Source organism: Coprinopsis cinerea, assembly GCF_000182895.1.
Source record: "Coprinopsis cinerea okayama7#130 chromosome 11 map unlocalized cont3.11, whole genome shotgun sequence".
NCBI classification, from domain to species: Eukaryota; Fungi; Basidiomycota; class Agaricomycetes; order Agaricales; family Psathyrellaceae; genus Coprinopsis; species Coprinopsis cinerea.
The window spans coordinates 584,968-607,816 of record NW_003307534.1 but is presented as its reverse complement, the minus strand read 5'-3'; the positions used below and the strand labels follow the sequence as shown (position 1 = coordinate 607,816).

Sequence of the window (22,849 nt, the reverse complement as noted above, 5' to 3'; positions counted from 1 at the left end):
GTATTAACGGATTCCTGGACCGTGTGTAGGGTCTCCGCCAGTGACGCGGCCGACGTTGAAGGGCGGAAACATGATCGATCGAGGAGTCGCGATCGGGGGAGGTGCCATGTGAGTCGGTCCAAACGAAAATAGTTTTGGTCGGAAAAAAGTAGAGGCTCTTGCTGGCTTTTAAGGAGGACGTTGGCCTTTGGAGGGAGACTTGTGCTTTCCAAAAGCTTGTTCCTTCCGTCAACTCTGCTTCGCTTCCCCTCCGGTCCACCAAAAATGTCCTTCCCTGAAAACCAACCCATTTTTCCCCCTGGCCTTCCTCATCCGCCTCCCAACGGCGGACCTGACCAGATTCAAAACGCGGCAGTTCCTTACTCGCACGCTTTCCTGGCGCCTTATCCTCAGGTTAACCACACCTCTCAAGCCGCGTCTGGGCAACAGATTGGGGTTTCTGTCAATGCGTGAGTGGTGTTTCCTTTTACACGGCACGAATGACCTACAAGGGTGCTACAGGCAACCGATGTCCTACATTCAATCGGTAGGCTTGGGCAATGGTGCCGTGCCCATCGCATCTGCGGGTCAAGTGTATCCGTGAGTGATTACCGACGGTTGTCGAAATTGGTGGCTGACCACGCTTTGGTCCACATAAAGAGCGACTGCACCTTTGAATGGGAACACAACGGCATCCGCAGTCGTTCCTTCTGCTCAACGCATCATTCAACCTGGTACAATAGTAACTGGGTAAGGATTAACTCATATGGTCATCATCGATGGCACTCACCACATACGCATGGCCAGAGCTACCCTAGGCACTTCGGCGAATACTGCTGGGTACGGTGCTGGTTCTTTTCGTTTCGAACGTTGGCGCTTATCCTTCCACAGGTACGGGTTGAATGTTCGTCCGGTAAACGGTAGCCCAGGGTTGGCGACGTCGGTGGGAGCGGGGAATGTCTATCAAAAAGGGTAAGTCGCGCATGTAGTGCTATATGACTTAACGACTCACCAGCTAGGGTTGTCGGTAATGATAGACCTGTCGCTACGTACGCCACGGCCATAGCGGCCCAAAACAACGCCGCTCAAGCAGTGCCATTGGCAAAGTAAGGGAACCTCCGTTCACCGCACGGCACTCGACTGATAGGTTGACTTTCAGTTCGGTACCTCCGCCCCCTCCTGCGTCGGCAGTGGGTTCGACCAACCCCAGTACTCAAGGTACAAATCAAACCAACAACTATGGGCGTGTACAACCATCTTCTAAACCGTATGTCTTGCGAGTCACACAATGTTTCCACTCTTCTGAGCTGTAAAATTTTCAGGTGCCGAGTTTCAGTGGAGGACTACCTGACGAGACCGGATTACTTACCTACAGGGGCATTGTTGGGCGGAAGCGCTTGGACTCAAGTCGGAAACTTCAACTGGTACAGCATCTCGGGCACCAACGAAAAAGTCGTAATGACCGTTATTGGGAAAGTTTCGAGAAACCGCCTCAACGTCGATCCTAACGGGACGTACAACGGGAAGCATCCTCTCAAGAAGGCCAAGTTCGGATTCACCCTGGTCGTACCCGATCAATCCAACCCGTTCCACGCCCACTTCCAACAGGCCATCGCTTTTTTAACACAGCTTCAGGCCGCGATTGCTCAGTCTAACGATCAACGGTAAGCTTAACATTACTTGGATCGTGCTGTGTACTTACGCGTGACATTTCGAAGATATCTGTTGGTGCAAGACAACGGTCAAATGGGTCTGCGCTTAAGTCAAGATATGTTCGCAGAAAGAGAGGAACCGTTGAACCGTAAGGCCTTTCGCGCTCGACGTCCACACCACCCTGACGAAGGTTTTAGCACATGTATACGATTTGACTGTAAACTGGCCTATGGACCCACAGTATCGCAACGAGCTCCTCGCCAACGCTCCCCACGTGGAAGTCAAACCCTTGATGGCCTACGATTACTCCGACGTACTCCTTGCCCCTGAGCGTGTCAAGTGGGCCTTGGCGGGCGCACTCGTTGAAGCTACTTTCACTCTTCGCCACTGCGTGGTGAACGACGTCGCATTACACGATGTATTCACTGGTAAGTAAGTCGAGAGAACATCGGGTTCAAAGGCTGATGGCTTCGTAGGTGGCTTGTTGCAAGTGCGAGTGCTTGAGGAAGGATCAAGGGAGGTTAACCCTTTCAGAGCGAATCCAGGAGGAGGACCGGTTCTTGAGCCTGTTCATGGGATGGTAAACGGTCAATTCATGCCAGCCATAACCGGTCACGTACTTCAATCGGGGGGTCATCGTGTTCAACCTCCCCTTGCCCTCCCACTCCAGCCAGGCTCTCAGCTTGCTCATCCGTTGACGGTCAACCAAACGGCCATGCTCCAATACTACCCCACCGCCACAGCCTTCCAACATCACCCGGCGCCGTCCTTGAACCCTGGCATGTACTACTCGCCGGCGACAGGCGTTAACGAGGCCCAAGTGTACCCAACATTGGTGTCCATGGCAGGTGCGCAGGGCCATCCCTTATATGCCTCCGCGTCCCACGTCCAGCCGAGTTCCACAGCGACTGAAGGCGGCAACGGTTCGACACCGGGTGAAGTGGCATTGGCACAGACGGCTCTGGGAGGCAACAGAGTTACTGTTCCTCGACACGATGGCGTTTCGGTGATGTCTACCAAACTTCCTGCTGCAGTTGCTGCGACTCCGTCGTCCCAAGTGTCGAACGATGGCCGGGCAAGTGCGAGCCAAGAAGCTTCACCTTCCTCGGTGGACCCTGAGGCGAATAGTGTTCCTCCAAATGACGTAGCCCGGACTCCCGACGGCACCCAGATTGTCAAGACGTGCGCGCAGGTGACAACTCCTCTCCGCCCTCAGGCATCTCCTTGGATTGCGAACGGGTATCTCCCTACTCCACAAACTCCTTCCACCTGGCGTCCTCCTTCCCAACTCGATGCCCAGGCCAGAAGCTTGTACGGTGGTCAGACGAAGAGAGGTGCTGCGGATGGCGTCGCCGCAGGGAATGCAGAGCAGTCGGTCATTTCGTGTTCAATCTCGAACGCCACTTCGTCTACCAGGGATTCTAGGTCAGGTATTAGTGGTGGACCATGTGCCGCGGCTAAACAACCCACCGATACGTCCTCCTTGCTTCCCGCTTTACCGGTCCAAAGTATCAACAACTCGAACGCCGGTTCCCTCTTCCATACCACCCACTCTCGAGATCAAAACGGGGCTTCATCGTCCACTACGGCAGGTGTTGAGACGCCAACTTCAGCTACGGATGTCAATGCCAACGTTGCAGGAAAGGGAGGAGATGCGTTGGTTCCGCGAGTCCCTACGGGGCCTGTTGAGCCACTGGTCGACAAGGGGAAGGGGAAGGGAAAAGGTAAGCGGCCGGTTGAAGACGGGGAGGACACCGAACCCCCGGCTCGCAGGACTAGGCAGAATACGGCGACTGGTGCTTGAAGGGTCGTTGGGGGCTGCTTTGTTGCGTTGTTAGGTAATAGACGCGGTTTTCATAGATGATCGTTCCAGAAGAGTAGTTAAAACCGTTTTGTGAAAGGAGGACGATGTCGTCGGTAGTGTCCTGTCCAATGATGATCCCTTCTCTCTCAACAGAGGACGTGTGATGGTGGGAACTCCTTTTTTGATGGCCACCGGCGTTGGCGATCAAGATAGTCTACGATTGTCTATGGAGTCTTCATCTGTGCTTGCGCTCTCATTGATTCGTGCGTTGCTGTAGTTGTCGACTAATACCGCTGTTATTAGGGGCCACAATGGTGCCAATGTATTCCAAATCCGTACGAATTTTGCTCCATCCTCCTGCGATCACTTTATGTCTCTGTTCAAGTGTTTATCTTTGGTTCTCCTCAGACGTACTGACTATCTGGCATCTTAACACGACCCCGTACTATTCGCCACAATGTCCCCTGTCCATCACAAGTTCCATCGGACGACGCTTCAAACCATGGCAAGGGAGTTAGTAGACATGGTGGTGGAGAACGTTTGGGATGCGAACGATGTGTCCCATACAGCGGCATTGGCATCGACTTGCCATTATCTCGCCGCAGTGTGCCAACCTCTGCTGTTCACCGACATCGTTATACGACAGAGAGAAGGAGGTGGTCATCTACGTACAGATGTGCAGCATAAGATCCGCTTCCTTATGGATCTTTTTCGGGCGGATTCCCATTTGTGCGGGTCGATGAAGACATTAGCGCTGTGGTCGGACCTCAACGACAGCAAATGGATGACGACACCATCAGCTGTGGCTTTGCTGGGAACGATGGCGCAGAAAGCCACATTGGTTGCGATAACAGTTGGCGGCAAAGGGCCAGAAAAATTGGATGGTTCGCAGTTGCATCGGACGACCTTGCGACAACTTCCCTCGACTTTGGAGAAATTCACCCTGGTGAATGTAGCGAAGGCATCTACAAACATCTTCACCCGAATCCGTATGGCGCGAAACGTCAGCATTCTGGGAGTTTCCTTCCCGGGGAGTCCTCCTACGCTGCCTGGGCGTACCACTCAATCGATGGCAACACGAAACCGTGTATACCCTGTATGCTTCAACTTCGATCTTCGACCAGAGCTGAAGGAAGAAGGGATGGCCACGGCATGTCGCGTCGTTCGGAAATGGGTGTCGTTTGACCGAGTGGAAAAAGTCTCCATCCACACCGGGGACGAGGAAGAATGGATGATGTTAAACTCCATTCTTAAGGAAGGTGGCGGAACGCTTCGTTGCTTGGAGGTAGACGTGACGGGACTTGGCCGCGCAGGAGATTCTTCGTATAAACCGTCCCGCCTACAAGAAACTGAACCTAGTGTCAGTCCATAATCTAGGGGGCGCCGTTCAATTCTCGCAATGTGGTACCTTGCCGGCTCTGGAGGACATAGTGCTCGTGACGCGATATACATTGCCTCGTTACAGCGAGCAGTGGGTTTGGTCGGGTGTTAACTTCCTGATGAAACATCTCGCGGTCCCTGGTTTGAAGTCGTTAACTCTTCGACTGCTTTATTCAGGTCGAAGAAGATCCGACTACTTGGAGATGTTGGCGGAATCCGAAGAGTGGTCTCAACTGGACGATCTACTGCACGATCTTCTCACAGGCCATCCTTCCCTGAAGATACGATGCGAATTCGGAGGGTGGGAGGCTACCAAGTCAGCGCGTTGGGGTATGGGTGAAGTTTTCGAATGCCGTCGTTTGGCAAGGGATTTATCCCATCAGGCGAGTTACGGAGGAGACATTGACTTTGGCCGGTTTTCAGACAAAGAACTGCGGGCGTTCCTTCCGTCAACGTCCACTCATTGCAGTCGGGTAGACTTTGGCAGTATTTAGTTGGCTTCACATTGCAGCCATCGTTCGCTACTTGGCTTACGATTTTTAATGGGCAATGACATGATGATCTTCTTCGTTTAATAGAAAGGGACAATAGCTTTTTAAAAAGCGATTACAGACTAGGTAAACAAACTACACGGCTAACTTCAAGGCTCTTGGGAAAGAGTACGGTTAACGTATGCATCTTCTGGAGAGTCCATCAGGGTCTCATCCAATGAGTTGAATATTAATTCACTGATTTGATGGAGAGGAGGATGAGGCATTCCATCTTCGGCCGGGGCATCTACTCTAACTTCCCCGTAGGCGTCACGGATAACGGAGCGAACTCGACGAAGGATGGAGGACAGATGGCTGATGCGGTGATTTTGATAACCCATTTCTGTCCCTTGATATCAGATACAGAACGAGAGTCGTGTCGATGCGCGTACTTTGGAATGTCTGGAACTGCTTCCACTGATGATCTTCGACTTCTTTCTTCAATGCGGCGACGTCTGCCTTGACTTCTTCGGCCCTGCGCTCAGCGTGGTACGCAGCATAGACCACGTTTGAAAAGGCTGCGACGGAAGAGGGGCAATCAGGATCGGTTGGAGGAAAAGCAGCAAGTGTTACTGACGTGGAACGACATTGCTATGGCGGCCGTATGCTTTCATGTAAGGATACTGAACGACGCGGTGGTAGTCATACTCGTCAACGAACTCGGCAACTTGTTTGGCGGTCCAGGGCATAGCTTCTGCGACCCGATGGGCGATAAAGTCCTCTCGGAAGGAACACTGATGGCCGGTGCTGATACAAGGCTGACAAGCCATCGTGTGGGGCGAAGGAATACACTCATGGTGGTTATCATGGCAATAATCGGATTTGCAGACGCCCACTGGATGACTTTCTTCCAATTGGGGGATGTAACGTCTCCACGCGTCGAGGTCTTGTTCGGCTTCCATGGCGACCTTGGTCGCGGGTGAAAGGAGAAAGCGAGTACGATCGGGCGTCATAAGTAGCAGATGGAGGCAGAAGAAATTGTCGGTGCGAATGGGTTGAGCGGTTCGCTTTATAGCGTGGCGGATGACAGGGGAAGGTATGCAGCGGCCGGTCAGGAAAATAATAAAAGAATTACGATTAGGAGGCGGACACTTCTCATACAGGCGAGGCTGGGCACGGCGCTCAGAAAGGCGCTGGATTGGGAAACAAGGCGTGCATTGAAAGATCAACAGATGATGGACAAGCCGATAAGGAGGGAATATGAATTGGCATTCGAGATTTGAAGACGGCATACCGCCTGTCAACGGCTAATGAACAGGGCACATTGCGTAGGCGAAACGGGGCGAAAAACCTCTACTGTACATGCGGACGACGTGTTCTTGTATCTCGACCCTGGGGAATTGCTCAATGTAAAGCCCGTCGATGACTTCATAATTACCGCCCAACCTCCACTTAGTGGTATCGGGCAAATCCATACGCGTGCCGTCGAAGGTCATGAGGAGAGTGTCCTTGTCACCGAGGAAGCGATGGGCAGATTGGCACAAAGCACCGTATCCACCATGAACGTTGGTGGTGCAGGGGCAGCCGAAGTCACCACACGCAGCGTAGATGTCGAAACCTCGGGAGCGATACTTGTCCAAGGCCATCTCCATGTAGGGATCGAGTTGCCCGCCGTAATTCTGTAGCCCTGCTACATAGCGTTGTTAGCATGAGAGCATGGACTTTGGTTAGTGAGGACTTTACCTTGAGCGCGGAATGTCATCTCGCCGTATAGAGAAATGAGGCCATTGTGGTTGATCGTGTTCATGACCAGAGTCGAGTGGAAGAAGAGTATGGGGGTCCAAGCAGTGCTAGTGGAGGACTGGATGACGTTGACCTTTTTTCCCTCACGGTTGTAAAGGCTATAAACCGCGTCGATGCCTTGATTGTGAATATAGGGACCGGCGAAGTCATGGTGATGGGTGTCTCCTTCTTCGACGATGGAGACGACGCTACCCGCAGGGACTCCGGAAGCACGCTGGAGGTAATGTATATGTGAAGGTCGAGAATGGTGGCCTTGAGGGGCTCCAAGCGTAGGCTCCTCGGTGTTGTCTGGAGAAATTTCTCGTTCGGACGGAGAGGTGGGGTAATGATAGCCGTTATCTTGTAAAAATTCGATGAAGAGAGGGGCGTAGGGCTTAGGAGAGTAGAAGTCCAAGTCTCCCACCTGCCATGAGACAGGTTGGCCTACCGCGAGTACGGCGGACCCTGACCAGAGCGTTGAAAACTGTCGCATAGCTTCCATGGTGGGCCCGAAAGGAAGAGAAAAATCTTGAAGATAGGCCTTCGCTCGGGCGACTACCACCTTGCGGGATCGAGCAGCCAACACGTTCGATGCAACGATGGTCGGTGGTTCTTCGAGTGAATCATCGCGGAAAGCTGGTGTACGGGAGATGGCTTCAAGTTCGCGGAAGGTCAAATACTCCAGTATTTGATCTTGAACCTCTGGAGGCAGCTCCTGCCACGCGGCGTCTGAATGGATGCAGAAGCGCGGTCAGATTGACAGTTATTGTAATAAAAGGGTTGCTCACAAAAGTCTTTACAAACGCTGATGTTTGTGAGCATGCCCGAACCGACAACGACTATGGCTTGAGGTGATGGGTGGATGAGATTCGTGCTGGTTTGTTATTGTATACACCACGTTGGGCCGGATTAAAATTGACCACAAAAAATTGTCAGTGATCGAAGGGGCGTTGGAGCCGACGTAGTCTTTGAATGGGACTTCGATCCCGCAGCATGCTTCCTGGACCGCCGCCGACCCGATGTACAAGTCGTAGAAATAGGGGGCATCCTGAGGTATGGCACAAGCCGTACGACGGTGACGAATGAAAGGCTTGGGCGTGTATTGCCATTGACAGTGGAATGTTACAAGGATGGGACGCTCTTATATTACTGCGTGTTGAGGTTGAAGCGGCTGAGGATGGTCTTCAATGCAAAGACCCTTTCAAAAGGTACGAAAACCCTACCTGACGACCTCCTTGATGGGCGACTGTGGGGCCTTATCTTCGGCGTCAATCAAATTGCCATCTTCGTCAGATAAAATGATCAAAATGTCGCCTTTGAGCTGCGGGCCGGGCTCATCGACAGAGAAGAGATTAAAGTTCATGTTGACATCGAGCTTGGGGACAAACGTATTAAGACAATAAGTTCAAGAGAGAGATGGCAGGTGACGTACTGTTTCGTAGTCTGAGCAAATCAAAAAGGCATACGCATGGGACGATTCTTTCCCGAAGGGACCGACTTTGTGAATGTCTACCATGTTGCCTTCTTCAATATAGTCCCGAACATTAAGCCCCCACAGACCGCGTCGGTAGGGATTGTCCTTCGAGAGGGGTACAGGTACAACGTGGACACTGTCTTCTGCGTGCAGCTGCGGGGGGTGGGCCCTGACGAGGAAGGCGTTGACGAAGGGGTCCTGAGAGGTCTTTGTGCATTGTTAACGACGTAAGGGCTGAGTGGATGATTATGGAGACATACAGCCAATGACTTTCGAACGCACTCAATGGCGTGGTACATTTGAGCGTCGTTTAGAGGTGGCATAGTGGTATTGGAATCAGGACGGATGGGCGGTCTGATTGTGGTACAAGACAGCTCCTTTCCTACCGGTATGAGTTAGACATTTCAAAACAGAATAAAAGGTGGAAAACATAGCCTCTGGAGAGCAGAATTAAAGTCGGAGGAGAGATATAGTCGAAGAGACGAATAGCGCGTTTAGTGATGGGGGTGAATAATGACGTATCCATGACAGATCAGAATTCGTTGTCACCGAAATACAGTCAGGCTCCGCAGAAACTACTATATTGACAAATTTACACAGAGCGTTACACCCATTCTACAGAAACGGTACGGATGGCAAAGGTTTTAGGGAGGAGAACACGAAGGTGATCGGCTGTTAATGGACCAGAAACGATGTCGCCGAGAGAGGAGAAACGCGGATCGCTACGAAAGCGGGCAGTGATTTGAGCATCATCGGTTGAAGTCCTCAACAGATTGGGAGGCAGATGCCATCCTTGAAATGTAAACGAATACGAAGTGGTGGGATTGGATGACAAACGCCGGGATAGGGAGAGGTCGAGGGAGGACCATCCGGAGTCGAGTAGGAAACGGATGAGGTCGTGGTGAAAATAAGAGGTGTACAGAAAATGAAGAGTTACATTGGATAAAGAGAGTGTTGGAAGGTGGGTTAAAAAAAAAATTATACCCAACAGGGGTCGGTCGCGGACTCCCCATCCACTGCCGTACGTGAGGTGAAGATGCAAAGATTGCAAAGATGAAAGCGGAGAAAAATCAGAGGGGATGGGCCGATGGAAGTGGTAAACTGTTTGGGAGGATTAAGACCTAACAAGGGAGAGGTAAGAACGAGAAGAGACGTACGAGTGTTGGATAACCCGGAAACATCAACGTCTAAAGAAGTCATCGTGTGTCTTGCACGGTGCATCGTGGTGAACAGCATAACCATGTCATCGGGCATCTCGGTGTTGAACGATCCATGTCGTACGTGATACAGCTGAAGATACCCAAAGATGATTTCACACCGAGGACCCAAGTAGTCAGGAATGCACGGGGCTCTTCTCGCGTAGGCCAGGGTAGAAGGGGAGGCATACTGGGTGCGAGGGAGCCTACTTTGTGGAGCAGAGTTGAGGGACGGGTCGAAGAAGCAGCCGTAAATGGTGAGGGTGGAAAGGGAGGGCATGTCGAAAAAAGAAGTGGGTGCAATGTTGGTTATGTTCACCAGGCGAAGGTTTTCCAGGTGATTGCCTACAAACCAGAAAACGGACTCCTCCAAAATAGCCCCGTGGATTGGGGTCCAGCACCGGCTTTCGATTGAAAGCGTGCACAATTTGTTGGATTTCCCGATCTTCTTCAGAATGCGCCCCATGCGACGGTGGGTGATCCACGCTCCGTTGCCGTGGTGGGAAATGAAATGCAAAGACCGGACAAAGCGAGAAAGATGGGGATGCGCTCGGCAATGATGTAGAAAGTCCTGCATTCGTTGTTCAAGTTCAGGGAGGGTGTCAGGGGAACGGAGTCGAAAGGTTACGTCCTGAAAAAGAAGAGCATGTGCAAAAGGAAGCAAAAACCGTGAGGAGAGTGCGACAGATTGAAGGTCTTTGTAACTGTTGATGAGGCTCAAAATGAGGTGAACGAGTTCATTGGGCAGGGTTTGAAAAGACATGATGACGGAAAAGGACTGTTGCCAAAAAACAAGGGAAGGCCCTTTATTAGTGAAGAGCTGAGGGTGTTTCGCATGTCATGACGTCAATGGGTGCAGTCCGCCGGGTGGGTACGGAGCGGTGCCGTAGGCCGGGAAAAGCCGCTAAAGCAAGGTCAACAGTCGCGGGACGCGGCCCTTTATAAGGAAATTGTCATAAGGAATAAAGCAGTTTGGAATATGCCCAAGGAAGCCCCCTTCGCCAGTGACTCTGTGTAGGGATTTGTTTCCCTTGGCTTCCTTATCCGTCTTATCACTTACTGATCTCGTTCGTTATCTTATCTATGTCACTCCTTCCCCATGCCTCATTCCTTTCCCCTATGATTCCCCGTATGTTCCCATTAGCTTATGTAACTTACTACCTAGGTATATATAGAGTAGTTCTCCTCTGTACGTAGGTAGTTCTCCTTCCAACACGAAGCTTACACCACTCAAGCCCAGTGTCCACTGTGAGAATTCCGTGTGCCGAGCCCAACGACTCGTCACATATTTTTGAGTGAACAAGCTCTCTTCTCTACTCTCTACTCTCTCTCTCTCTTCTCGACGCCAACTCGAATCCTGGAAGCAACGGTCTGATCAACCGACGCCACCCGACTCGAAGACGCGATAAACAACCACCAAAACCGGTCCCCGACACCCTCAAGATGTCTCGGACCACCACCACCACCAACACCACCTACCGTGCTCGACTTCGCTCGGGTACGGCGCTCGGGGCTACTGGCCCAGTCCCGAGGTCGCTGCCAGGTACGTACGGCGACAATCCTGTTGAAGACTCACCTTTTGCTAGCGTGGCTTCGGGGGTCCCAACCGCGAGCGGTGGCGGGACCCAGTCGTTGGAAAATTTACCTGAGGGTGTTTCCAACGCTGCCTCCAGCGGCCGAGCCGCTGCTGGAGAGGCCGAAACCGCGAACAACGCGGGTGTAGTTAGTGTAGATACCGGCGGCAATACGAACGATGCGGGCGCCGAGTCTGAGGGCTCGAGCGACTCCGCGGATATCCCAGAAACCCCGGTTCGAAAGGGAGGCTCTAGGCCCCCACTCACCTCTGAGCAGATCCGTGCGATTGAGATCGCTCAATCCGGATTAAGTCGAGCTCAGCGCGACCAGATCGAGAAGCGGCGCGAGCGTGTGAATAATTTAGGCGCCCGCTCTCGTGACCCTTCCCCCGGCCCTTCTAAGGACAAGGGCAAAGGCGTAGACGTACGCAATTGGGGTGACGTCGTCAGAACTACGGCTGACGAACGTGAACTGGATCCTGAAGTCCAGAAAGTCTTATTGGACCAAGCTATTGGCAATGTTTTGGAAGCTGAAAGGGCAGCTGGTATAGTTCACCCATATGAAACTGAAGATGATAATGAACAAATCACTAATCCTAATACAAAGGAAACTAGCTCTAAGGATAAAGGTAAGAAGGATGTTTCGGAGTCCAAGAAGAGAAAGAACAAAGAACGTCGTGAAAAAAGTCGTGAGAAGAGCCGCTCCCGAAAGAAGAAGGCGGCCACACCTCTCTCCACTAGCATGGGAGATCTAATCGACAAAGTTACCAAAAACGTCGACAGGGGCTCCGATGACGACGGTCCTAGTGACTCTGATGACAGTTCCGACGACAATCTTAACCCTGCGGGCAAGATTGACCCCAAGAGCACCTTAGGTGCTACCTTCAAGAAGCTAGATAAGCTTGAAAGGGAAGAGTCTAAGAAGGCAAAGAAGAAGTCGGTTAATAAGAGTAAGAAGAAAGGTAAGAAGAGTAAGAAAGATAAGAAGAGACGAGGCAGAAGCCGAAACCGTAAGAATAGGTCTCGAAATAACGACGACGACGACGAACCTTCGGATTCGTCTGACAGCTCGGACAGTTCCAGTGAGGAGTCTGACGGCGATCGTGAAGCTTCGGGCGACGACTCTGAATCTAGCTCCTCGAACGACGACTCCACGAGCGAAAGTGATGATGAGGATGGCGGACGCCGCCGACGTAAAGCCCGAAACGTTAAGTCAGTGACCCCACCGGATTACAAGGGGCAACAAAACGTACCGCATTTCCAACGCTACATGACGTTGGCTACCAATCGAGTTGAGGACCTAGGCCGACGCCTCCCCTCCAATCGCCGAGTCGGGTACGTGGCCCAATACCTCAAAGGCCGCGCCTGGGATTGGTACCACCGTGAAATCGCTTACCGTGAGGAGCGTATGACCTTGTCTGAATTTTTCCGAAGGCTCTACAACTGGGTCTTCCCGGCTACCTGGAAACAGGAACAACGCGACCGCTTGGACGCGATCAAACAGGGCGGCCAAACCACTCGTGAGTTTTACGGACGATTCAGGGAGTTGTGCGATACGGTTGGACTTACCCACAAGGGTGAGATGGTCCAGCGCTTCTTCCGCGCCCTTAGACCCGAATTCCGCGAAGCTGTGTTCACGCGCCGCCTCGATCCCGACACTATCTCGATGCGCAAGCTGATTAAGGAATGTGAGTATGTGGAGCTCGCGCGTTCAGTCAGGCAATACCACACTCACCAAAATGGCCAAGATGGGGGAAAGCGCCGACGGGATGCCGATGGGAACCGTCGAGACAGGGGCGAGCGCCGAGATAAGCGCCAGCGCCAAGATCAATCTCGCGATCGTCGCGAAGACCGCAAGTCAAAGAAGACCAACGCGACTCCTGGTTTTAATTCAAACCAGACCAAGTTCAAACGCGACGGCGAACGAAAGGAAAAACGAAAGGTGCTTACCGAAGAAAAGAAGGCCAAATTGAGGAAAGAAAACCGGTGCTTCCACTGTGAAGAAACCGGTCATATGGCCAGCCGTTGCCCCAAGCGCAACGCCGTGGCCTCGTCTTCACGTGGTCCGCCTGGAATTTCAAATTCCAACATTGAGATCGAACTCGATATGGCGCATGAGGACGACGGAACTACTTCGGGCAGCGAAGGCGATGACGAGGTGAGTAACTTATCCCTTCATCTGAATTCAGCGGTACTCACCGACGAAACCCTCCCCAGCTCGACTATCTCTCCGACGACGAATGAAAATCGTCGTTCGGAACGTACGGATCTGGCGAAGGGAGCGGAAGAATTAGATAGGGTGCTCGAATGTTTAGATGACGATGAATTGATTGACTTACCTTGGAAAACCCGCGTGCCTGGTTGGGAAGATGAGCACACCGAGCGTCAAGCACTGGTCCCAATGGGGGATCCTCTCCTGAGAAAGGCCGAGGTGCTCCTTAAGGCAGGAGCCCCCTATCCCGGGGATCCCGCCAGCTGGGAGACTTACGACGGTGGTCGATTCTATGTATACCGCACGAACAAAGGCAAGTCGTACGCAATAATGGATCAACTAAGAGATTGCGAAGACTTAATTGATTGGGACGTACTTCGGGACCCTGAGTTCAACTTGGCCAACTGGTATTCGAATAGACTTAATGGCACGAACCTGGATGAGTTTGAAGCGCCTAGACAGGCGCTCGGGGACGTAGTAGGTCAGTACCTCATCGACGTACTTGAAAGAAACGGACCCTACCCGTTTGACCACGTCTGGGACCCGGATTATCAGCCGGTCCTGAGGGGCGAGCGTCGTTTCCGTTTCGAGTTTGAGGATGGGATCTGGGACGTCGAGGACGGCGGTTATTGGGTGTTTGATAAAGAATTAGGCTTCAAAACGTTTATTCCATTAAAAGACGTTCGCTCACCTTCAAACCGAATCGTTAAACAGTATGTGAGTCGCCTATTTGATGCCCAACAACGATTCTTCAACTTCTTCGCCATAAACCCTCTGGAGGAAGGTATACTATCCTTACTAGACCGGACGCCGGACGAAGAGGAGGCCGACGCAATCAATAGGCTTCGGGAGGCGGAAGAAGAGGTCCTTTGGAACCATCGAATTCGTTTGGACTACTCAGACGGGTACGAACACGTCATTGAACTGTTTGGTAAACAGGTGGAGGCTGGTACTTACCCTGCCATTCAAAGGAACTCCTCTCACCGCAAGGAACTCGGACGGAGCGTACCAAAACCAGTAGTCGTACAAGCGCTCGTTAACGGCAAACCCGTCCGAGCACTCATCGACACCGGTTCCCTCGGTGACTTTATGTCGACAACACTCGCCGAGCAGCTTAAAGTTAAGCGCCGGGAGCTAGAATGCCCTGTAAACGTCCAATTAGCAGTCTCAGGCTCAAGAACTAAGGTGAATTACGATACCTTATGTCGTTTCAAGTACCAGGAAATCGACGAGGAGAGACGATTCGACATAATCAATCTCTCCAACTACGATCTTATTCTGGGTACCCCTTTTCTATTCCAGCACCAGGTCTTGATCGGCTTTAACCCCTTCAGAGTCGTCGTAGGGACGAACGAATCGCTACCTATGGAGGGCGAGTCGGTCAGAAAACTTGCTGTGAGTCACCTTAGCCCAGAACTCACCGATTTCGAGAGGATTCGAGCAGAATTGCTCGAGTACGCAAGACCGATATGCAAGAGCGCAGCCGAAACACCCCTGCCACCCCTGAGGAAGATCAATCATCGTATCCCACTCATAGACGCTGATAAATCTTACCCTCGTCGGCGATCGCGCTGCCCGGAAGCGCTGAAGGCGCAGTGGGACGCAAAACGCGTCGCGTACATCAAGACCGGGCGCTGGGTGCCGACTACCAGCTATAATACCGTACCCATGTTATTCATTACCAAGCCTGGAAAGAATGGTGACCCACCTCGGCTCCGAACCGTCGTGGACCTTCGTGAACGTAACGCGAACACGAAAAAGATGAACTGTCCTCTACCGGACATGGACGGCATTCTTCGTCGCATCTCAAGGGCGAAGTATAGAACTATTATCGACGGTCAAGACGCGTACGAACAAATCAGGATCGAAGAAAGTGACGTACCTAACTCAGCGATGATGACGCCCGAAGGCGCAGTGCTAAGCCAAGTGATGCAGCAAGGAGACTGCAATGCAGTCTCCACCTTCCAAACGATCATGACGGACTTGTTCTCGGAGCACATTGGCAAATTTGTCGAGGTGTACCTCGACGACATAATAATCTTCTCGGATACATTAGAAGAGCATGTCCGCCATTTTAAAATGGTAATTGACTTACTCAAGAAGGAGTCGTTCTACCTCAGTGAACGAAAGATCAACATACTGCCTGAGGAAATGAAGGTCCTCGGACGGGTGGTCGATCGAGACGGTATCCGCATGGACCCTGAAAAGGTCGACGCACTCGCTAAGTGGAAGACGCCCACAAACCGCGCCCGCAATAACCGCCCTTACGATGACGGCCCCAGTAACCGTGGTGGCCGTGGCCGACCCATCTTCCGTGGCGGTGCCCGAGGTGGTCCTTCCCTGGGAAGGAACGGCACCTTCAGGCACATCTGGCGTCGAAGGGAGCAGCTCGACTCGGGAGCCTCGAGCGACTATACGCTTCCCGCCTATCGGACTGATGAGTCCAGCGCCTACACTTCCCCCCGATCAGCCAACGCGTACAGCAATTTACCCGTGGTCCCCCCGGCGGTTCGCTCCACCACTACCAGTGACCCTCGCGTCACCGAGAACGACGACTCCTCTCGGAGTTACCCACTGGAGGCTCTCTACGGTGTTCGAGAAGGATATGGTTGGATTCAAAATTCACGCGCGAGCACCGAGGGTCACAGCCACAGCCACCGACGCGGGGTTCGACAATGCACTGAAAAGAAAGAAAAATCCTAATCAATTCATGGCAGCTAGTCTAAGCATAAGTAGTATGTAGAACTCAAATAGACTCTTGTCAGGTATCTAACCACGAGTAGACTTTGAATCCACCACTCGATTTTGCGAGTATTCTGTGGTCCCAACACAAATGAGCCGGCCCTAAAGTAATAAGCGCCTACCGTACTATGAGCGCTCAGCCCAATGAGACATTCTGATAACAGCGATCGTGTCAACTCCAAGCTTATATGAGTAGTGGGTATCATTTGACTATGTACAACATTGATCAAATGACAGGAAGGGGACTGGCCTGTTCTAAAAACCAATCACAAATCAATTATCTCCCGCCGTAGTCCTGTCGTCACCGACTCCATCTTGGTCTAAGTCTGCATCCGGGTCATTCTCCATCTCAAGCCGGTCTACATCATCCAGGTCGTATGTGGTATCGGCGTTGGGCTTTTATGTCTTGTGTTCGAGGGCAGGGTGCTCGTCAGCGTGATACTCATCCCATAGTTCTCGAACATCGCGTAGCCCGAGCTTTGCGCAGATTGTGTTACACTTGTGCTGGGTAACGAAATCCCTAATACCAGTCCATCCTTGATCTCCCAGACCATATACTCCGTCCGAGCTGTGAATTGTGTTAATTGAGATCATCTGGACTTGGCTCTGAAGACTTACCTATGGATCATCACATCGAAAAGTGTGACAGAATGCGCGACATTAAGTGGTATCCCCGAGGTAATGGGAAGCGTTGAAGAGTCAATGCCTAGAGAAGCTCTTGGTGAGCACAAAGCCGGGCGGATTGTAGATGAAAGCAGAGAATTATGACTAACCTTGGATATCGACAAAGACGACTGAACCGTCAGAGTCATCAAGGGAGAAATGGGCAAAGGCGTCACAGGTCCTCCCAGCCAAATCGCTGTTAGCACCTGCCAGGTCTGTGCCTGAGAACTTGCGCATAACAGCGTTCTCAAAGAGTGGGTCAACGAGCCAAGCACGTCCTTTCGAGGGCCCTTCGACAACAGTGAGAATGAAGCTCTCGGCCGGGCCCCGGATATCTGTAGAGAATGAGAATTAGCCACTACCGTCAGGTGTGGTGTATAGAAAGGACTTACCATACGTCGATATCTTTGCATGGCGCGCGGACTTCACAAATTTCTCTGCTGCCACCTCAAGGATGTGGCCACGGAGAAGTTCATCTTTCAGATGCACAAGGTTATCCTTATGCGAGACAGCACCACTGCCGTCGATGTCATAAAAGTACTTTGCAGCGTACTTTTTCTTGTCAATGTACATCTAATCTCGCATGTAATGTCTTGTTAGCTCTGCATGCAATGTAGACTGAGATGAGGACAAACCTTGACGGCCTTCTTCGTCACTCCCGAGGCGAAGGACTCCTTATCAACCACGACTTTGAAGGGTTCCTGTTCCTCTACCCAGACAGCACTGTCTTCAACCCAGGTCCAGTATCCTTTCAAAACGATGTGTACAATGCCCGTAGACTGAGCAACACCCAGCCTCGTGACATAGGCGTTCCTTCCGGAAGGTATGATTGTCCCTAAGTGAAGAGGATCAACTTGGGGCAGGGATAAAATCATATTGAAAATAACTTACGCATTCGTTTGGCTGAAGCGCCCTTGGACGTGTTAGCTTGAAGTGCGGCGGCGCCGACACTATTAGCACGCTTAGAACGGGTGGTCTAAAGCAATGTGGATCAAAACTCTAAGGATCTGTTGGGATTGGTGTATGAAATTCGGAATAGACTCGCCTTTGTTTTACCCTTGAACTTGGGAACAGTGTCATCATCGTCAGTATCATTGCGAGCCTCATCATAGTTCACAGCAACAGCCCATTCGATGAGGCTCTTTTTAACGTCGGCAGGTGAGACAAGGAGCGAGTTTGCAGAGCAGGCACGCCATAGGTCACGAAGCGTCCCTGTGCAGAGGGATGGGTCTACTGCGACCCTTGCAGAAGCCCATAGCATTGTGAACTCGTTTCTAAGCGTGAATCATCGTGTTAATAGACATATACAACATCTGGCTTTGGCCAATTGAGCACTCACATATCATAGACCCGATAATCTCGGTCCTTCTTGTACGCATTATCCACCTTTGTTCGGATATCTTCAAGAACAGTCGCCATAGGTGTGTCGTCCGGGTACTCTGTATTATCGGCATGGAAAGGAGCACCGGGAAGATACTTCCCCTGTCTGAAATCGAAGAGCTTCACAATCTAAGGCGAAGCTGGTAAACCGAAAAAGAAGTCAAGCTAATGAAAGAATATACCTTAAGGTTCAGCCTTTTTACAGGCCTGGGTATACCAAGTTCGGCAGCTGTCTTTAACTTGAGCTTTGATGGAGCGATACGACCTTGAAATCTAGTCCCCGAGGGTCCGAGCATGAGCATCTGTGTACGAATGACTCATGCTGGACATGATTCTGAGAGCTTCTTCTTGCAGCTGCAGTTCAAAATGTTAGTCTTTCGCAATGCTATAAGTGAAACAATGTCGCACCTGCTGGTTTCCAGCGCCCTGGAATTGGGCACTAGTTCCACCGCCAGAATTTGTATGTGTTCTGACGTTGACCGGATTCGCAATAGCTTCGCGACTCGCCTGTTGTACCCCATTACCTGGAGCAAGAAATATGAGCACTAGTGTGCAAAAAGGGGGAAAGGGGTAGATCCATCTTACCTGCGGTATACTTCGAGCAATCAAAACATACATTTTGGTCCATGAACTCAAAGACCTCCCCGCATTTGTTGCACATCCCCCACTCCTCAACGTTAGGCCGTGGAGCGCGCTTGGTGCAACGACCACAGCGAGTACCCTCAACAAGGAGGTCAAAGCGTTGGGAGCAGCCAGAGCAGCGAGCCATTGGGTAATGAGGTGTTCTGAGGTGCGTGAAATGAGTTGGGACGCCTCACTCACGCCTTACCTAGTTGGCTTTTAAAGCTTTAATCCATGTAAAGCTCCGCCGACCCCCGGCAACTTGTTGTGTTCTTTAATTCCCTAATGCAGTATAGGCCAGGACAAATTGGGAAGGACGGATCAATTGGTGAGCTCGTGGAATGGCTTTGAACATCGGTAAATATACAACGCCCTCGTGCAGATGTTTGGAGCAATGGAAAAGCTGGAAGGATCTAAATTCTCTGGGGGAAAGTCTCATTTTACCGAGATAGACCGTTTCAAAAATGCAAAGTTAAAGGGTCTTCATGAACATGAGAACATAATTCTGCCTCATGTCCCATTAGCGAGATAGTGAAGATTACCGAAAGAAGACCGAAGTCGCACCAAGAATACCGGGAGGATACCCAAGTCGCATCAAGAATACCGAAGTCGAACTATCCTGTTCAAACGCCAGAAGTCTCGGCTGCTGACAGCCTCCACTTGGGCCATGAAGCGCACGAAGCGAGAAGTAAATGTTTTGACCTAAATTTGCATGCGATAAACGTTCTTGGTCTGCGTCATTAGTGTAGTCTGAGATCTTCTGCAAAGTTTTGGGGCACAAACAGCCAATAGGATAAGTTCCAGGGCGTATCTCGTTGCGCCAGAATACACTTGTACCACGTCATGTCCCGTGGCTGGACGTTATTCTAGCGCAAGTTCCACGACTGCCAACCAGGGACCTGATTTAGGGGTCAAAGGCATGTATTTGTGCTAAGATACAGATGCAACCAATAACGATGAACTTATGTGTTTTAGCTTATAAGGTGCTTCGATTTGGGTCTGTAGAATACCAACATCCCACATCCGATGGCTCGTACGTCCAATACCTTCAAGCAGTCCAACAATTCAGGAGGTCGAAATCAATGGCGCGAGCGCCCGGTGTGTATGTTAAGCTCTCCATCTCTTTGCTAGCTGCTGCTTGCTATCGACTACTGTGCTGATATTTTTGCAGTGGAAGATATCCCTGACCTTCCACAGCGCCTCCAGGTCTATATCAACGAGGGTGTTCGGGTCAAAGATATTCCGCAAGAGATTGAGAGCGACCTCGGGGCTATCGTCAAGTAAGTGTGTTATTTCTCCTTCTTGGCTGTATCCCACAGAGAAACACCTGATTACTCCCTGTTCAGACTACCAACCATTAAGAAGATTATGCAGCGCTTCGATATCAAGACCTCGCGAAGGAGTGGTGTTTCATACGTTGAGAAAGGTGCAGCTATTCTCCAGACGATGAAAGAAGACCCCCTGGGACGTTGGGGTTGCCGAACCGTGAAGGAGAAATTGGCTCTGCAAGGTGTTCACGTAGAACGGTGTGTGAGATATAGTATTCCTGCTCTTTTAGGCTACTGACGTCTGGGATTGTCGTCGTTCATTTCTAGAGATTTTATCATGCGCTTTCGAAGGGCCCAGGACGTAACTGCCACAGCTAACCGTCATCCTCAAACTCGCAAGGCGCATAGTCATGGATTGTATTGCTCTGGTCCGAATGAAGAATGGGGCATGGATGGACATGAGAAGATCCTCCTTTCTATGGGCATCGGGGTCTATGGAATCATCGACAAGTATAGCCGCATGGAGCTGATACTTGTTGCTGTTCCTAATGCTCGGGATGACGAGCTGCCACTTGCTGTCTACCTCAGAACTGTCAAGAAATACGGAGGTAATGTCTATCTTGGCTATCGCCCGGTTTCTCAACTGAATGCATTGTTATTCTCCAGGAATGCCGATTACGTCTACAAGTGACAAAGGCACTGAACTGCGCAAGGTCATCTCAGTGATTGGGACCCTTCGGTACGATTTTGTCTCAAAGCATAATTCGACAGCTTCTGATTATCTTATAGCGCTACCTACCAGCCATATATCCCGGAGAGCGTCGTGGCATCGCACAACGCTCTGAAGTCTCCAGATAACATTACCCGAGAGCGTAACTGGCGACCTCTTTGGGAAAAGGACCTGGCCAACGTCCTTTACTTCTACAGAGCTGGCCAGGAAGCAGCTGGGTTTCATCCGAATAACGATTTCCACGCGTGAGTCCTCTTTACTGTTCATTCATTCCAGTGCTGGATTCATTTACATCGTCAATTAGCTCTCTTTCCCGCTGGCTTTGGGCGTGTATTGTCCAGACCCTCCTCGACAAGGTTATGAGCGAAAATCAGAAGCATCGGATTCGCGGTCAGAAGAAATCCTTGATGCCAACCGATGCTCGTCGTATTGATATGTTCAAGCACCCTGAGCGCTTCGGTGGTAGAGACCAGCTTATCCCCATTCCCCAGCAGGATATTGACCGTCTTCTTGCCGAATACGACCAGCCACATCTATTCAAGTTTGTCCCTGATGATTTAGAAAATATCTTTGGAGATCTCTACCGCGCAATCGGCAGTCCCTCTCTCGTGGCATCCCAGGGTTGGGGTATCTTCAGAGATATGGTTAATACTCACCTTTCTCGCGCTTAATTGCGCCCCTCACAATATGTATTTCAAGTTCTGTCAACCTTCGAATCCCGATACGACCAGTACGCCTGCGGTAGCATTGCTCACTAGTAGACATACACACCGAATTCACTACCCCCCCTCGGCCTAAAGGCCCAGCTCCTTCCCTTAAGTATGTGTGTCATTAAGTGCGTTCCTGCAATCGCATAGACGACATTTTATGACGCACGAGCTTGATTTTGGCCCAACCGCTGTTATCAGAATGTCTCATTGGGCTGAGTGCTCATAGTACGGTAGGCGCTTATTACTTTAGGGCCGGCTCATTTGTGTTGGGACCACAGAATACTCGCAAAATCGAGTGGTGGATTCAAAGTCTACTCGTGGTTAGATACCTGACAAGAGTCTATTTGAGTTCTACATGCTACTTATGCTTAGACTAGCTGCCATGAATTGATTAGGATTTTTCTTTCTTTTCGGTGCATTGTCGAACCCCGCGTCGGTGGCTGTGGCTGTGACCCTCGGTGCTCGCGCGTGAATTTTGAATCCAACCATATCCTTCTCGAACGCCGTAGCTCTCCCCCCAGCTCCGACGGCTCGTCCGCCGACCCTTCGACCGCCTCTGACCCCGATCAAGCGGAGGACCCGAACCAAGGCGTTGAAGCGCGACAACAGTCCCCTTCGTGGGATGACGACACACCCATGGATGACGATGACGTCTCCGTTATCGTCGCGTCCGAAGACTCCGTCAACTACGAGCCAGCCAGTCCCAACGCCGGCTCTGGAACCGTCACTCCCCCTTGGCCCGCCGGTACCGCGCCCACCGACTTCGCAGCCTCTCCTCCAGGTTCCCCTATGGCTGAAGATACCGATTTGGACGCCGAAGGAGAACCCGACGACTCGGCTACCGAAGACGCCGGTCTCGCGGCTCGCCAGGCTCGCGAACGCGAAATGCTCGATAAGTTCCACCAGAAGTTAGTTGATCATATTAACAAGGACTTGGTCATTACCGCAGAGACTACCGATACTGTAGACACTCCAGCTGATACCGCTTCTACTAGTACTTAACTTTTCCAGAGTCTCTTCGATACTCTGGGAGGGCGTATGTAGGGATTTGTTTCCCTTGGCTTCCTTATCCGTCTTATCACTTACTGATCTCGTTCGTTATCTTATCTATGTCACTCCTTCCCCATGCCTCATTCCTTTCCCCTATGATTCCCCGTATGTTCCCATTAGCTTATGTAACTTACTACCTAGGTATATATAGAGTAGTTCTC

At 51.3% G+C, this 22,849-nt stretch overlaps 8 protein-coding genes across 8 annotated transcripts; 4 read left to right on the top strand and 4 right to left on the bottom strand.

Moving 5' to 3' along the window:
* Positions 1–264: 264 nt before the first annotated feature.
* CC1G_12916 (hypothetical protein) lies at positions 265–3,436 on the top strand (the record flags this gene model as incomplete). Its single annotated transcript, XM_001839747.1, has 11 exons — positions 265–449; positions 502–579; positions 640–729; positions 787–819; positions 871–951; positions 999–1,085; positions 1,139–1,246; positions 1,302–1,643; positions 1,698–1,780; positions 1,830–2,060; positions 2,109–3,436. 11 exons carry the CDS (start codon positions 265–267, stop codon positions 3,434–3,436), a joined length of 2,646 nt encoding a protein of 881 aa, XP_001839799.1.
* Positions 3,437–3,893: 457 nt separating this feature from the next.
* CC1G_12915 (hypothetical protein) lies at positions 3,894–4,808 on the top strand (the record flags this gene model as incomplete). Its single annotated transcript, XM_001839746.1, has 1 exon — positions 3,894–4,808. One exon carries the CDS (start codon positions 3,894–3,896, stop codon positions 4,806–4,808), a length of 915 nt encoding a protein of 304 aa, XP_001839798.1.
* Positions 4,809–5,456: 648 nt separating this feature from the next.
* Positions 5,457–6,248, bottom strand: CC1G_12914 (hypothetical protein; the record flags this gene model as incomplete). Its single annotated transcript, XM_001839745.1, has 3 exons — positions 5,457–5,689; positions 5,739–5,864; positions 5,924–6,248. The coding sequence occupies 3 exons, from the start codon at positions 6,246–6,248 to the stop codon at positions 5,457–5,459; spliced, it is 684 nt and encodes a 227-aa protein (XP_001839797.1).
* Positions 6,249–6,593: 345 nt separating this feature from the next.
* Positions 6,594–7,890, bottom strand: CC1G_12913 (hypothetical protein; the record flags this gene model as incomplete). The annotated part of the gene is made up of 3 exons (XM_001839744.1): positions 6,594–6,976; positions 7,030–7,797; positions 7,857–7,890. The coding sequence occupies 3 exons, from the start codon at positions 7,888–7,890 to the stop codon at positions 6,594–6,596; spliced, it is 1,185 nt and encodes a 394-aa protein (XP_001839796.1).
* A 324-nt stretch (positions 7,891–8,214) lies between these two features.
* Positions 8,215–8,924, bottom strand: CC1G_12597 (hypothetical protein; the record flags this gene model as incomplete). The annotated part of the gene is made up of 4 exons (XM_001839743.2): positions 8,803–8,924; positions 8,501–8,749; positions 8,292–8,443; positions 8,215–8,239 (listed from the first exon to the last, which is right to left on the bottom strand). The coding sequence occupies exons 1-4, from the start codon at positions 8,863–8,865 to the stop codon at positions 8,215–8,217; spliced, it is 489 nt and encodes a 162-aa protein (XP_001839795.2). The 5' UTR covers positions 8,866–8,924.
* Positions 8,925–9,234: 310 nt separating this feature from the next.
* On the top strand, positions 9,235–10,153 carry CC1G_15674 (hypothetical protein; the record flags this gene model as incomplete). Its single annotated transcript, XM_002910198.1, has 3 exons — positions 9,235–9,279; positions 9,534–9,563; positions 9,833–10,153. The coding sequence occupies 3 exons, from the start codon at positions 9,235–9,237 to the stop codon at positions 10,151–10,153; spliced, it is 396 nt and encodes a 131-aa protein (XP_002910244.1).
* A 6,512-nt stretch (positions 10,154–16,665) lies between these two features.
* On the bottom strand, positions 16,666–19,078 carry CC1G_12594 (atypical/Alpha protein kinase; the record flags this gene model as incomplete). The annotated part of the gene is made up of 12 exons (XM_001839740.2): positions 16,666–16,834; positions 16,885–16,972; positions 17,040–17,264; positions 17,322–17,502; positions 17,565–17,764; positions 17,821–17,879; positions 17,928–18,203; positions 18,269–18,438; positions 18,492–18,582; positions 18,620–18,663; positions 18,718–18,833; positions 18,895–19,078. The coding sequence occupies 12 exons, from the start codon at positions 19,076–19,078 to the stop codon at positions 16,666–16,668; spliced, it is 1,803 nt and encodes a 600-aa protein (XP_001839792.2).
* An 878-nt stretch (positions 19,079–19,956) lies between these two features.
* On the top strand, positions 19,957–22,640 carry CC1G_12593 (hypothetical protein; the record flags this gene model as incomplete). The annotated part of the gene is made up of 8 exons (XM_001839739.2): positions 19,957–20,032; positions 20,102–20,210; positions 20,277–20,456; positions 20,526–20,806; positions 20,865–20,937; positions 20,988–21,173; positions 21,233–21,469; positions 22,148–22,640. The coding sequence occupies 8 exons, from the start codon at positions 19,957–19,959 to the stop codon at positions 22,638–22,640; spliced, it is 1,635 nt and encodes a 544-aa protein (XP_001839791.2).
* Positions 22,641–22,849: the final 209 nt, after the last annotated feature.